At 40.1% G+C, this 15,469-nt stretch overlaps 1 protein-coding gene across 1 annotated transcript in view; it reads right to left on the reverse strand.

Moving 5' to 3' along the window:
- MALRD1 (MAM and LDL receptor class A domain containing 1) overlaps positions 1-15,469 on the reverse strand; it is a 787,803-nt gene that overhangs the window by 623,186 nt on the left and 149,148 nt on the right. Inside the window, 1 exon segment of the mRNA XM_030202038.1 lies at positions 3,418-3,538. Coding sequence (XP_030057898.1) covers positions 3,418-3,538 — 121 coding nt within the window.

Consider the following 15,469-nt stretch of genomic DNA (forward strand, 5'->3'; position numbering starts at 1 on the left):
CCGGATTCTATGTATGGCACCTAGATTCCACGTGTAGATATGTGCGTAACTTAATTGCTGTAACAAGGTAATAAGCATTTTTAACAGTACCTAACAAGCAATAACAAGCACTAATTGGCAATAATTACAGAAATTGCTAAGTGCGTTCTATAAAGAACTGCACATAAACTGCAAAGTGCGCAGTTAGAAATAAACACACTTAGCTTAAAAGGGGTGTATTTATGGGTGTTTCATGGGCGTTCCAAAATTTCTGTACATAATTACAGAATAGGTGTAAGTGTGCCTAAATCTATGCACATGGATTTACACCAGTTTTTTATTGGCGTAAATAGATGTGAGTTGATTTAGGCACTATGGTATCTACTAAGAGTATTCTAAGCGCCGCATCTAAATCACATGGAATATGTGTAATTCTGAACAAATTGTTTAGGCACTATACAGTGGTGGAAATAAGTATTTGATCCCTTGCTGATTTTGTAAGTTTGCCCACTGACAAAGACATGAGCAGCCCATAATTGAAGGGTAGGTTATTGGTAACAGTGAGAGATAGCACATCACAAATTAAATCCGGAAAATCACATTGTGGAAAGTATATGAATTTATTTGCATTCTGCAGAGGGAAATAAGTATTTGATCCCCCACCAACCAGTAAGAGATCTGGCCCCTACAGACCAGGTAGATGCTCCAAATCAACTCGTTACCTGCATGACAGACAGCTGTCGGCAATGGTCACCTGTATGAAAGACACCTGTCCACAGACTCAGTGAATCAGTCAGACTCTAACCTCTACAAAATGGCCAAGAGCAAGGAGCTGTCTAAGGATGTCAGGGACAAGATCATACACCTGCACAAGGCTGGAATGGGCTACAAAACCATCAGTAAGACGCTGGGCGAGAAGGAGACAACTGTTGGTGCCATAGTAAGAAAATGGAAGAAGTACAAAATGACTGTCAATCGACAAAGATCTGGGGCTCCACGTAAAATCTCACCTTGTGGGGTATCCTTGATCATGAGGAAGGTTAGAAATCAGCCTACAACTACAAGGGGGGAACTTGTCAATGATCTCAAGGCAGCTGGGACCACTGTCACCACGAAAACCATTGGTAACACATTACGACATAACGGATTGCAATCCTGCAGTGCCCGCAAGGTCCCCCTGCTCCGGAAGGCACATGTGACGGCCCGTCTGAAGTTTGCCAGTGAACACCTGGATGATGCCGAGAGTGATTGGGAGAAGGTGCTGTGGTCAGATGAGACAAAAATTGAGCTCTTTGGCATGAACTCAACTCGCCGTGTTTGGAGGAAGAGAAATGCTGCCTATGACCCAAAGAACACCGTCCCCACTGTCAAGCATGGAGGTGGAAATGTTATGTTTTGGGGGTGTTTCTCTGCTAAGGGCACAGGACTACTTCACCGCATCAATGGGAGAATGGATGGGGCCATGTACCGTACAATTCTGAGTGACAACCTCCTTCCCTCCGCCAGGGCCTTAAAAATGGGTCGTGGCTGGGTCTTCCAGCACGACAATGACCCAAAACATACAGCCAAGGCAACAAAGGAGTGGCTCAGGAAGAAGCACATTAGGGTCATGGAGTGGCCTAGCCAGTCACCAGACCTTAATCCCATTGAAAACTTATGGAGGGAGCTGAAGCTGCGAGTTGCCAAGCGACAGCCCAGAACTCTTAATGATTTAGAGATGATCTGCAAAGAGGAGTGGACCAAAATTCCTCCTGACATGTGTGCAAACCTCATCATCAACTACAGAAGACGTCTGACCGCTGTGCTTGCCAACAAGGGTTTTGCCACCAAGTATTAGGTCTTGTTTGCCAGAGGGATTAAATACTTATTTCCCTCTGCAGAATGCAAATAAATTCATATACTTTCCACAATGTGATTTTCCGGATTTAATTTGTGATGTGCTATCTCTCACTGTTACTAATAACCTACCCTTCAATTATGGGCTGCTCATGTCTTTGTCAGTGGGCAAACTTACAAAATCAGCAAGGGATCAAATACTTATTTCCACCACTGTATATAGAATCTGGCCCTTAGCGCACATCATCTCAGCACCTACGTTTATAAGTACATAAGTATTGCCATACTGGGAAAGACCAAAGGTCCATCGAGCCCAGCATCCTGTTTCCAACAATGGCCAATCCAGGTCACAAATACCCGGCAAGATCTCAAAAATGTACAAAACATTTTATACTGCTTATCCCAGAAATAGTGGATTTTCCACAAGTCCATTTAATAATGGTCTATGGACTTTTCCTTTAGGAAGCCGTCCAAACCTTTTTTTAAACTCCGCTAAGCTAACTGCCTTTACCACATTCTCTAGCAATGAATTCCAGAGTTTAATTACACAACTTAGACAATTTATAGAGAATTACCCCTATACTGTCTGAGTCTATATATCGTGCCTAGAGTTCCATGCCAAAATTTAAGTGTATTCCATAATAACGCATGTAAGTTAATTGATTATCAAGATAATCAGCATTGATAACAGCACTTAACAAGCAATAATGAGCACTATTTGGCAATAATTAGAATTTACGTGCACAAGTCACTAATAAATTGCGCCTAAATTCTCATGTGCACAGTTCAAAATGGGTATGGTTACAGGTGGGGAAATGGGCATTTTGTGGGTGTTCCAAAATAAACACATGTAGTTATAGAATTTGGCGCAGTGTTTGTAAATCTACATTGAGGGATTTATGCCACAGTTTTGTTGGTATAAATGGAGGTGCATAGTTTTAGGCACTGGAATATCAACTAAGCATATTCTATATACCGTGCCTAAATCTAGGCACCACTTATAGAATATGCTTAAGTGGAAATGTTTACCGTGTGTATTTTTTAGGTGCTTTATACAGAATCTGGCCCATAATGTATAGAACCTACTCATAAATTTCCACAGTTGTGTAGAGCTATCCACTACTCTGCAGTGGGTAGCAATGTAATATAGCTATGTTTTCCTAGTATATAGAGGCCACTAGGCAGTTCATCGTTGCAAGAGAATGTGATAAAAGCAGTTAGCTTAGCCGGGTTTCAAAAAAGGCTTGGATAGCTTCCTAAAAGAAAAGTCCATAAGCCATTATTAAGATGGACTTGGTGAAAACCCACTACTTATTTCTAGGATAAGCAGCATAAAATGTACTGTTTTGGGATCTTGCTGGGTACTTGTAACCTGAATTGGCCACTGTTGGAAACAAGATTCTGAGCTTGATGGACCTTTGGTCTATGCCAGTGTGGCAACACTTTTGTACTTAAGTACTTAAACCTACAAAGTTATTTGCTTTTCTTATTTTCTTTGTTTTTACTTACCAGTAATTGCTTAAAGTAGCAATTCCTAAACAGAAAAAGGAGGTGAAGAGATTACTACCGGCTGTTAGACATATCTTATAATATAATACTTGCCAATGATTTCTTGGCTGGTCCATGAGAGTGATGCATTAGTGATGACACACTCTGGTGTTATACTGATATCATCCACCGCAATAGTAGCATTAGGTGACAAAAGGGTAGCTTGCAAAATGATCTGTATGGACAAGTAAATCATTTTAGGACTGTAAGGAAATCATGAAAACAGAATGATTTTCCTAAAAAGTATTTAAACAAGAAAAACTACAATACATTTACAAAAAGATCCCCATTATTATTTAAAACAACATTAACTGAAACACTTTTTGTAGATTCAATATTTCTGGATACATAACTGTTCACACATATCTACGTTACAGTTTTAGAATCTAAGCACTCTTGCTTTCACCCATAGCAATATCATTCATCACTTCCTCTAAGTGTTTTAGTCTTGCTAGAAATATTAACAGTTGCTTTCACTCTGTATGAACAATTTAGTGCAACAAACTGTGGTGGTTTACAACCACATTTGAGACCTGAAAGGATTTGTAATGTATTTTTTGTTGAAAATATGATTTTCTCAAATGATAAATTGTATTTATGGCATATATAATAAGTATGTGGACAATACTCCTATTATTATATAGAAAAAGCAGCCATGTACATTATCCATAGCTCATGTAGGCTACTTCAAGTAATTAAAGCACTTGATACAAGGTCAAGCAAGAGTATTAGAACATGACAAAAAATGAACTTCTCATTTTTCCCCTTAAACCCACCTCCCCTCTCCCCCCTTTTTCTATCTCTGTTAATGGCTCTCACATCCTCCCTGTCTCCTCGGCTCGTAACCTTGGAGTCATCTTTGATTCCTCTCTCTCCTTCTCTGCCCATATTCAACAGGTCGCCAAAACCTGTCACTTCTTTATCTACAATATTAGCAAAATTCGCCCCTTCCTTTCTGAATACGCTGCCAGAACCCTTATCCACACCCTTGTCGCCTCTCGCTTGGACTATTGCAATTTACTTCTCACCGGTCTTCCGCTCAGCCATCTCTCTCCTCTCCAATCTGTCCAAAATTCTGTGGCATGACTTGTTTTCCGCCAGAATCATTATACCCATACTAGCCCGCTCCTCAAGTCACTTCACTGGCTCCCTGTCCGCTTCCGCATTCAGTTTAAACTTCTCGTACTGACCTTTAAATGCATCCACTCTGCAGCCCCCCATTACCTCTCCGCTCTCATCTCTCCCTACATTCCTCCATCTCTACCTGTTTTCAAATCTATGCTGAAAACCCACCTTTTCACTGCTGCTTTTAGCTCCTAGCCACAATTGCCCTTCCCTTGTCCCTTCCTCCCTTCTCACCCATTACTTCCCTCACGCATAACTGTCTTGTTTGTATTACTTAGATTGTAAGTTCTTTTGAGCAGGGACTGTCTCTTTGTATCAGGTGTTCAGTGCTGCGTGCGTCTGATAGCACTTTACAAATGCTAATAATAATAATAATGTTCATTAAAATTAAGTACTGTCTTTTACTTTTCCTAGAAGTTACAGTGGTTTTGAGGGACACTGGAATAAAGGGGTAGTGTGGTCAGTAGGATGCATTAAGATCACATCAGCATGGTGGTTTATTTTCTATCTGGAGAAAATATGTTGCCTACTGTACTCATAAAATACTAGCATATGTGGCAGAGAACATGCTTTGAATGTAGGTTAAATCACTTATACTTGCTCAAGAATTGGTGAAAATGAATGTGTGCTATACCCAAGTACAGGCATAGGTTAAGGAATTTAATAAACTTCTCATATACGTGCTAACTCCACCCATGCCCCACCTAAACTCTGTCTTTTTATTCTCATCAAAGAAGATTGGCAAGCAATTAAAGAGTTAAAAGAAAATGATTGCCTTTTCATCAAACCAGCTGATGAGAGAGGAGTAATTAGGGATTCTTTACAAGAAGGATTATTTGTATGAAGTATACCATGAATTGATTGACAGAGAGTTTTACTTGCCTCTTCTATGTGACTCAACAGTATCACTGAAGAGGGATATTGACAATTTATTTATTTGTTTTATTTAAAATATTTATAACTTGCTCAATCCAAATTGTTCTCTGCAGCTTACAAAGAAATCATTCATAATAAAAATGTACACAAAAATCCAAATGGATACCAGAACAAACAAAATTAACATTAATACAACAGCCCTGGACACAGCTCTCACTCAGTTCCTGTGTAAATTCATTCTCAAAAGTACGTATCAAAACAGTCTATTTAACCATAATCCAAAGATAGTCTCCTTATGCCTGTCGAAACAGCAATGTTTTCAGTTCTCACTTAAACAAGTCTGTAGATATTAAAGATCTCAAAATCAAAGGCAGATCGTTCCATAATTTGGGTCCCCATACTTTGAAAATAGACATTCAATATTCCTCCAGTCTAATGACCTTGAAAGAAGGTATATCCAAAAGATTTGCATCAGAGGACCTTAAAGATCTTGCAAGTTGATAAATTTGTAAGCTTGAGGCAATAAGCGGAGACACCAAAGTATTCCATACCATGAAATAAAAACAAACAACTCTCTGTTGAATTGGATGCCAGTGAAGAATTTTCAAGATTGGGGTAATATGTACATATTGAGGGTAACCATAAAGAACCCAGGCAGAAGCATTTTGTGCATCCTGCAGTACCTTTAAAAGTCTTCTGACCATCTTATTAAAAGGCTGTTACAATAATTGAAGCATGGCATAACTATACTTGAATGGTCATCCTAAAGTTGGAAAAAGTAAGAAGGTCACATCATTTTCTAATTAATTTCAGTCTGAAAAAACTTCCCTAATTATTTTCAACACTTGAGATTTCATGGTAAGCTCAGAGTCCAGTATAACACCCAAGAATAGAATTAACAATTGGAACTGACAAATTGTTAATATGGAATTGTTAAGGAATATCTCCTTGAGAGATAATAACAAGATGTGAATTTTTGTCATATTAAGTTGTATGTGATTACCTCACAGCCACTGATTTATTGCATTCAAAGAGTTAGTATCCTAAAGGTTTCATCCACTGATCTCATTCCCTCTGCAGAGGATCTGGCGGATGCATTCACTAAAAAGGTATCATTTTGTGTTCCACCACTTGCATTCCTAGTCCCTGCTTGGCTTCTATGCTTGCCTCCTCTTCAGATCTTTCTACTACTAGTACCCTGAGTGCTTTTGACCTGCCTACTCCTCAGATAACACTGAAGGCCCTACAGTCTGTTAGAACCACTACTGCCCCTTCAGACCCACTACCCTCCACTTTCCTTTGCTAGTTTCAATCCATACTTCTCCCATATCTTCATTCAATGATAGTACAAAGCTTAGTAAAAGGCTTATTCCTTGCCCTGTGGAAACAGGTCTTCACATTTCCTAAAGTCAAAGACCCTAAAGATGACCTTGCTGATTGTTCCATTTATTGCCCCATTGCATAGGTCCCCTTTGTCACTAAAATTGTAGAGCATTTAGTATTAAACCAGCTAGAATATCATTTGAAGAAAACCAACTCACTTTACCCTAACCAAACCAGATTCAGGAAATCCCACTACTCAAGACAGCCCTTTTGGGTGATTTTCAGTACTTAACCAGCTATGGATCACTGCATGAAGTTAGGACTAACTTTTATGCAGTGCTATTTATACAGTGACCTTGGCCAGTTAAGTGCTGAATATCAGCATTTAACTGGCCAAGTGCCAACTCTATCCCTGGAACTCTCCCAAAATAGCTGATTTTCAATTCAGTGGTTAATTGTTAATTTTCAGCAGCATTAGCCAGTTGTGTGCCAATGAAAATTAGTAGGTTTTCAGTGATTTCCTAAAGTTTAGATGGTCATAGATTGTTTTCACAGCTTTTGGCAGAGCATTCCATAGTTGCGTGCTTATATAGGAGAAGTTGGAAGCATAGGTTGTTTTGTATTTGAGTCCTTTGCAGCTAGGGTAGTGGAGATTCAAGTATGTTCGTGATGATCCGATTCTGTTTCTGGTTGGTAGATATATGAGGTCTGTTATGTATCCTGGGACCTCACCATAGATAATCTTGTGGACCAAGGTGCAGATTTTGAAGGCAATGCGCTCTTTGAGTGGGAGCCAATGCAGTTTCTCTCGGAGGGGTTTGGCACTTTCAAATCATGTTTTACCAGATATCAGCCTGGCTGCTGTGTTTTGGGCTGTCTGGACTTTCTTTGTGAGTTGTTCTTTACATCCCACATATATTCCATTGCAATAGTCTGCATAGCTAAGTACCATTGATTGTATTAGGTTACTGAATATTTCCCTCGGGAAGAAAGGTGAGTCAACAGTCACCCCCCTCTCAATAGGAAGAATCTACTACATTGGAAATATTCAAAGGATGTTCTTTTCCCCACTTAGCTCCATGGTAAGTTATTTGAGATTCTGAGGAAGAGAACTGTTTTCTTCCCCATATAGACAGTGGTAGCAGTGGAAATAATGGAAAGCTGGATAGAAGGCTAAGAATGGTGGCAGCCAGTGTAAAAAAAAAAAAGTCATTAGTGACTGCGAGGCAGAAAGAAAAATAGACCAGTTTTTGAGTCACAGCATCTTTTGCAGCTAGAAGAAGTGGAAATGCTGGTCTAAGAACAGCATGATGTCCTCTGTTAACCACAGCTTTCGTATGTGTATTTTCCTAGTATGGGTTTTCCTAATGGGCTAGCTTCTCGAGTTGAAGGAAAATCTCTCTTCTTCAGCCCTGCAGACCCCCATCCTCTTCTTCCATCTGCCAATAAAGAATGTCAAGTCAAGCAGTAGAGAATGGCCCTTCTGTCACACAGATGGCAGCAGCAATGGGTCAGGAAACCACAATGGAGTGCAAAGCAACAGAGCAATAGCAGAAGACAGCAATTTGCTGTTTTACCAAAACAACTACAACAGTTTCACAATTGACAACACTTCATTCCCCATTGACAATATTCTGAAAATTCTAGGTGTAATTATAGACAAACATTTTACATTTGCTATTCAAGTTTCCTCAGTAATCACAAATTTTTGGGTCTCTTTGGAAACTATAATGGATCAGACCCTATTTCTCATCTGAAACATTCAAACTATTGGTGCAATCATTAACATTATCCCAATTTGATTATTGTAATGCTGTATATGCTGGCTGTAAGGAGTACCTGTTGAAAAAACTCCAAACAGCTCAAAACACTACAGCCAGGTTCATATGCAAAATCTCTCATTTTGAAAGTGCCCCCCCCCCCCCCACCTTTTATTAATCAAATTACACTGGCTTCCCATCAAGGTGAGAATCACCATTGAATTGTGTACCTTTATCTTTCAAATCCTAAATGGTACAGCTCCTCGACTATATGGCACTATTAATAAACTTATATCAATTAAATGTTAAATATGAGTCAAGAAACTATCTCAGACTACACCTCCAAAATTGCAAAATAGTGATCTACAAAACTGTCCACTCTTCAGGCTTCACCTACCTAGGAACCAAATGGTGGAACTCCTTACCACCCAAAATAAGAAATATACAGGAATATACTAGATTCCAAAAAATCCTCAGATCATTCCTATTCAAACAAACCCTCAAAAAGAACAACCATATCTCAAACGACTAATTATTACCTGAATTGGTTATTACTCTATTTACCACTAACCTTCTCTTTGCTTCATGCACACAATTTCTCATTCATAATAGATTTTCTAAATGTTAAGCATCCATAGCTATCCCCGTACATTTATGGTACTGTTTTGTAAAATTGGATTGTTACAACAAATTACTTTGTTATGTATCCTATACTGTTTATTGTTAGTCACATTGAACTCAAACTTATTTGGGATAATGTGGGATATAAATGTCACAAATAAATAGATGTCAGTGAGGAAATTCTTTGGTGTAGTAAAGATATCAAGGCAATAAATGACTCTTTGATATCCCAGCCTATAAGGTCAGTCTGCTCGTGACACTGCCCTCCATTTTGTTTGATTCAGCAGGATATAACTGTTGAGAATGATTCTCCCTGCCATTCACTTCCAGTCTGGCCTCCTTCCCACACTCTTCTCCCCCTATCCCTCCATACTAAGGAGTGAAGAGTAAGACTGGACCAGCCAAGTAACTGTGGTCACCCTCCTGGGTGGACTTCAGGCTGAGTGTCAAAGCTGAGTCACGGCTTCCTATATATATGTATGTGCAGACACACTTGATATGATCACGGAAGCATTTGATAATTGCCCTCCATGGAAAGCAGGCTAATATTTATCTTTACTGAATGTATCCACAGTATTAATGCAGTACAGATATTCATGCTTCAGTGAACCATCAAACAACAGCCAGCACACCAGAAATTGATATTGATTTGATCTTATACTGACTGCTAAAATGTTTAAAGTTTGTATTATCCATCATAGTGGAAAATTCTATGCAAGGATAAGTTCGTTTTGCCTTTGAATAAAAGATTATTAGTGTAATAGATAGCCCGTATTATGGCTTAAAATGTTGTGATAGAGGTAATGCAGGATATGTGGATAAATATACACTTGATAAAAGAGCCCATCAAGGATTAATCCTTTCAACTTTGCTCACTGGCAAGATTTACTATTGCAGTGAATAGTAAGAATGTGATAATTGATTCTGAAAGTGAGTGAATGAATGATTTAGTGACATTGACTGTGTGGATAACATTGATATATCCTCCTGTAACCTTCAATAAATACTACTTATTTCTTGCTGTATTAATCATGTAAACATTTTAAATAATTACTATTTATAAATTGCATTTTATCCACATAAGATCCTAGAAAGCTCCTTACTACAGTACAGTATATGCAGCTAACTTTTGCTGATGGCACTGCATTCTGACTTGTACTCTCCAAAAAGGGAGCTTTCCAAGGAAATAAAGGAAAATGTAAGATTCTGAATAACCTAATGGAACTAAAGAAGCATATGCCATAGAAATTGTTGTTGATGAATTAACAGTTTGTGTCAACTGCTAACTCTTTCAAAAGATTGTAAATTTTAAAATATATATATAAATATCATTCAATGACAAAAATACATTTTACCTTAAATATAATCCAATTTGGATAGATGATTAAGGGCAGATGATACCTTCTTAGCCTTCTGGCTCCCCAGAGAAGCCTGCATTTCTGAACTCAAGTTTAAGTAAATTAAAATTAAAGATACTAGGAATACAGATATATATAAGAACCTTTAGTACCTCTACCATTTGAGCTGAGTACTATTGTCAAAAGTTAGGTAAGGCTTAGGTTAGGTGTTCCTACCAAAAAGAAAAAAAGAAAGGAAATTATGATCTTAGAGAAATGTGGGAAGTCTTAGTCGAGAATGCTTAGAGAGACAACCTTAGAATCTACTCAAAAAGAGAGTCTGGGAATGTAAAAGTTTTCTGCTTTTTTTTTTGGTAGAGATTGCCAAACTTAGATGCTATTTAATTTTTTTTCAAACTTAGATGATATTTCTTTTTTTTTTTTTGTATTTCATACCATTTTTAAATTTTCCTACCTGTTCCACTATTCTAATTTTAATTTACCACCATGGGCAAATCTCTTCATTAAATCAATCACTTTACTTTCTAACTCTCCCTACTTTCTTACCTATTTATATGGTACTTCTTTGCTTTACCCTTCTCTATCAATTATAATGCTCTATTACGTATTGTGTTGACATTGTAAGTAGTATACCATGCCATACTTTGTATTGTTTTTGAATATTTTTACTGCTGTAATTGCCTATTGCTCAGTTTTGATCTATTCTTACTGTACACCGCCTTGAGTGAATTCCTTCAAAAAGGCGGCAAATAAATCCTAATAAATAGACAGGAACCCCGATGCAGAGGAGTCCACTCAAAATTCCCTAGATCCTTTACACAGCTTACCTGAGCGGAGTGGGGATGAAAATATTGTGCATTTTAAGAGGACCTAAATGGAAGATGAGTCCTTTAGACAGGTCCAAGCTAAGATGCTAGCAATAGATGAAAAACCTGTAGGCAACCAAGACCCCTCTAAGGTCTAATAAAACATGATTGACTATATAGGGTAGCCAAAAGGATCCTAGAAGGAGAAGAGGTAGAATAGTTAGTAGTACCTCAACCCTATTATATGCAAATACTGCAGCTGGCTCACAATCAGTTGTTAGGAGTCCAGTTGGAGGAAGAGAAAACATGAATGCATAATGGCCCGGTTTTTCATTCCATGGTTATATTGATAGGTTCAATTTTACTTTCAATTATGTCCCATCTGCCAGTTGAAAAGTCCTGCAAGGGTTCCACCTGCCCTTTTTGTGTCTATGCCCATCATGAAGACCCATTTTGAAAATGTGGCCATGGATTTCATGGGTCACTTGAATGAACCACATGAGGTAGTAAGAACATTCTGGTGATCCTGGATTATGTGATCTGCTATCCAAAACCATAGCATTACCTAATCTATAAAATCTATTTCTATAGGCCCATTCCTCCTTTATATAGAATACCTCATGAGCATGGAGGAGTTTTCTTGTTTCTACATCCAATTTTGTAATATTATTAAGAGTCTAGTCCACAATTCCAAAGCTATGTGAAAGTACAGTTATCACAACTTGACTGATGGCTGGTGTCTTATTTTTTGATGTTAGAGTATTTTTCAGTACCAGTTTTAGGGGTCCTTTTATCACCTGGCAATAGGGCTACTGCCGGGTTTGCACATGACAAATCAGCCGTACAGCTGGGCTCGCCCAGAAGCCCGGTGGTAGTTCTGGGACTTCCGCAGGCCTAGTAAATATTTTCTAGTGCCAGTGGGTGGGGAGTGGGTATACCCAGTGGTAATCGGGAGACACTAACCTGCTTATAATCGAAAGAGAAAAATGCCTATATTGCGACCTAAATCGGGAGATGGGCGTCTTTCTCCCGTGGGCGCCCAAATCGGTATAATCGAAAGCCGATTTTGGGCGTTTCCAACTGCAATCCGTCGCGGAAATGGGTAAAGTTGACTGGGGCGTGTCGGAGGCGTGGTGAAGGCGAAACTGGGGCATGGTTATCAGCCGAGGAGAGATGGGCGTCTTTAACTGATAATCGAAAAAAAAGGTGTTTTTACCACGATTTTGGGTCACTTTTTGTGGACCCTTTTTTTCACGAACAAGTCCCAAAAAAGTGCCCCAACTGACCAGATGACCACTGGAGGGAATCGGGGATGACCTCCCCGGACTACCCCCAGTGGTCACTAACCCCCTTCCACCAAAAAAAAAAAACACTTAAAAAAAAGTTTTTCCAGCCGTATGCCAGCTTCAAATGCCGTACCCACCTCCATGACAGCAGAATGTGTTCTATCCTGTGACAGCCTTTCCCTGGTTCTGATGTGGCTCTCGGGTGAGTGTGACACCTTTTCTGTTATGCGCACTGCAGAGTCACATCAGCAATGCATTGTCGTGGGTGTAGGGTATTGGGCTCCGTGATTCCACTAGCTTGTGTTAAATGCTCACGATGTTGGTAGGCTCTACTCCCATGGTGCTTTTCCCCCTGCTTACTGGGTCAGAGTGTGCCCTGTTTTGTTTCCGGTAGAGCATGAGGTAGTGGCCATTTTTGTAAGCTAGTTTTAGATCCCTTTCATGTGTTAGCCACGTTACAGAACTTAGTTCTTACCTTGAATGTGGCTGAAAGAGGGCATTGTACATCATTCTGCCAGCTCTGACCTACTGCTCATCTCAGTACCAGGGAGACTCGTTGCCAGTGGGGCACAACCTCTGATCTGCAGTTAACTGTGAGTAAGCGTGCTTATTCTAATAAAGGACGTTTTCGGAGAGATTAGTCTTCAGGTGTCAACTGGTGTGCCAATGTTATATAGCAGCAACAAGTCCTAGAGGCCTGCGTGTATGCAGGTCCCTGGAGCACTTTTAGTGGGTACCGCAGTGCACTTCAGCTAGGTGGACCCAGGCCCATCCCCCCCAACCTGTAACACTTGTGCTGGTAAATGGGAGGTCTCCAAAACCCACTGTACACACATGTAGGTGCCCCCTTCAACCCTAAGAACTATGGTAGTGTTGTACATTTGTGGGTAGTGGGTTTTGGGGGAGGGGGGTTGGGTGCTCAGCACCTGTGGTAAGGGAGCTATGCATGTGGGAGCGTTGTCTGAAGTCCACCGCACTGACCTCTAGGGTGCCCAGTTGGTGTCCTGGCATGTCAGGAGGGTGAGTGTACTACGAATTGTGGCCCCTCCCATGACCAAATGGCTCAGATTAGGACATTTTTGAGCTGGGCGTTTTTAGTTTTCATTATCGCTAAAAAAAACAAACACCCAGCTGAAAACGTCCATTTTTTCAAAAATACGGTCTGTCCCGCCTCTTCACATACCCGTTTTCGGACATAGACGCCCATGGAGATAGGCGTTCGCGTTCGATTATGCCCCTCCAGGGGTCCCAGCAGGAAATGGCTGCACAGTAATTTTTAAATGACGTCATGGCCCTTTACTGCCTTCTTTAAAAAAATACTTTTACCCAAATCGGAAAAAGGTGGCTTCAGCGCACAGCTATCCCACATGCCACTGCTACTGCAGTCCATTTGATAAAAGGGTCCCTTAATCTCCTATAATACACTTTGCTGGGTTTTTCTCTCAGTACTTTATGCTGGATTCTTGCTCCTTCCTTGACTCCTTGATATTTATATACACTTTCCTGTTCAAGTTCCTTGATAACACAATCATCAGTCAGAGATGTTTTCAGTTTTACATAATTTCCCTCCAAGGGAAGTTGTCTTAGCACATTTATCCAAGACAAAAGTCATCCTGACGTAATCTGAAATGCTTTTTATTAAACAAAGTAGATCTGACAAATGATGATTGCTGAAACTGTCATCTACAAACAGCAGGTGTGATTTAACCTCTGCATCTTTAGCCTTAATTATAGTTTAGATGATTAGGAAGAAATATGGGTCTGGACTGAGTGATGATTCTCTTGTTGACTTTTTAAGGATAAAGTTCTCATTTTGAAGGGGATACGTGACTCCATGGGGGCTGGGGTGTTGATTTCTAGGTCTTGTGTATGGGTGCTTAAAGGGGTGTTCTGGATGTTTTCCCTAGTGTGTAATCCTGTCCCTTGCCCCTGGAGAGGGAAAATACTTCAGCCCTAGAGGCTGGAATTAGAGAGACAATCAGACTTAGATATAGGTGCAACCAGTAAAAATCTTTTTTGGTATCTCACTAAGCCAATACAAAATAATTGTTCTCTTTGGAGCAGGTTGTCATCCAGTAGCCAGATGCACAGACTGAACTGCAAAACTGCTCAGCAAAAATGTTCTTAGCCATCACATATATACTGTAAGTTTTGTTTCTCCTAAATCATGTGATTTCTCCTAATCTAACGCGATCATATAGGGATTTTCCTGCAATATTCTGTTATTTTTTATATGTATACATATATGGCAATTTCCTACATTGTGTCATCCTCTCCACTTGTGTGCACATGCACACTTTGTGGCAACTGGCTAATTCCTTATCAGTAAAGCGTGCTCACAGCGTATAAATAACCATGTAGCAAGCAAATAAATCTTATAAAACACCTGCAGGTTTATTTTTGAAAGAGAAGGACGCCCATCTTTCGACACAAATCAGAAGATGGGCGTCCTTCTCCCAGGGTCGCCCAAGTCGGCATAATTGAAAGTCGACTTTGAGTGACCCCCAACTGCTTTCTGTCGCTGGGATGACCAAAGTTCCCGGGGGCGTGTCGGAGGCATAGCGAAGGCGGGGCTTGGGCATGCCTAACACATGGGCGTCCTCGACCCATAATCGAAAAAAGGGCATCCCTGACGAGCACTTGGACAACTTTACTTGGTCCTTTTTTTGTTACGACGAAGCCACAAAAGGGTTCCCAAACAGACCAAATGACCACCGGAGGGAATCGGGGATCACCTCCCCTTACTCCCTTAGTGGTCATTAACCCCCTCCCACCCTCAAAAAAATAGTTTAAAAATATTTTGTGCCAGCCTCAAATGTCATACTCAGGTCCATCGCAACAGTATGCAAGTCCCTGGAGCAGTTTTAGTAGGTGCAGTGCATTTCAGGCAGGCGGACCCAGGCCCTTCCCCCCAACCTGTTACACTTGTGTTGGTAAATGTGAGCCCTTCG

Source organism: Microcaecilia unicolor, chromosome 1, assembly GCF_901765095.1.
Source record: "Microcaecilia unicolor chromosome 1, aMicUni1.1, whole genome shotgun sequence".
Taxonomy (NCBI): Eukaryota; Metazoa; Chordata; class Amphibia; order Gymnophiona; family Siphonopidae; genus Microcaecilia; species Microcaecilia unicolor.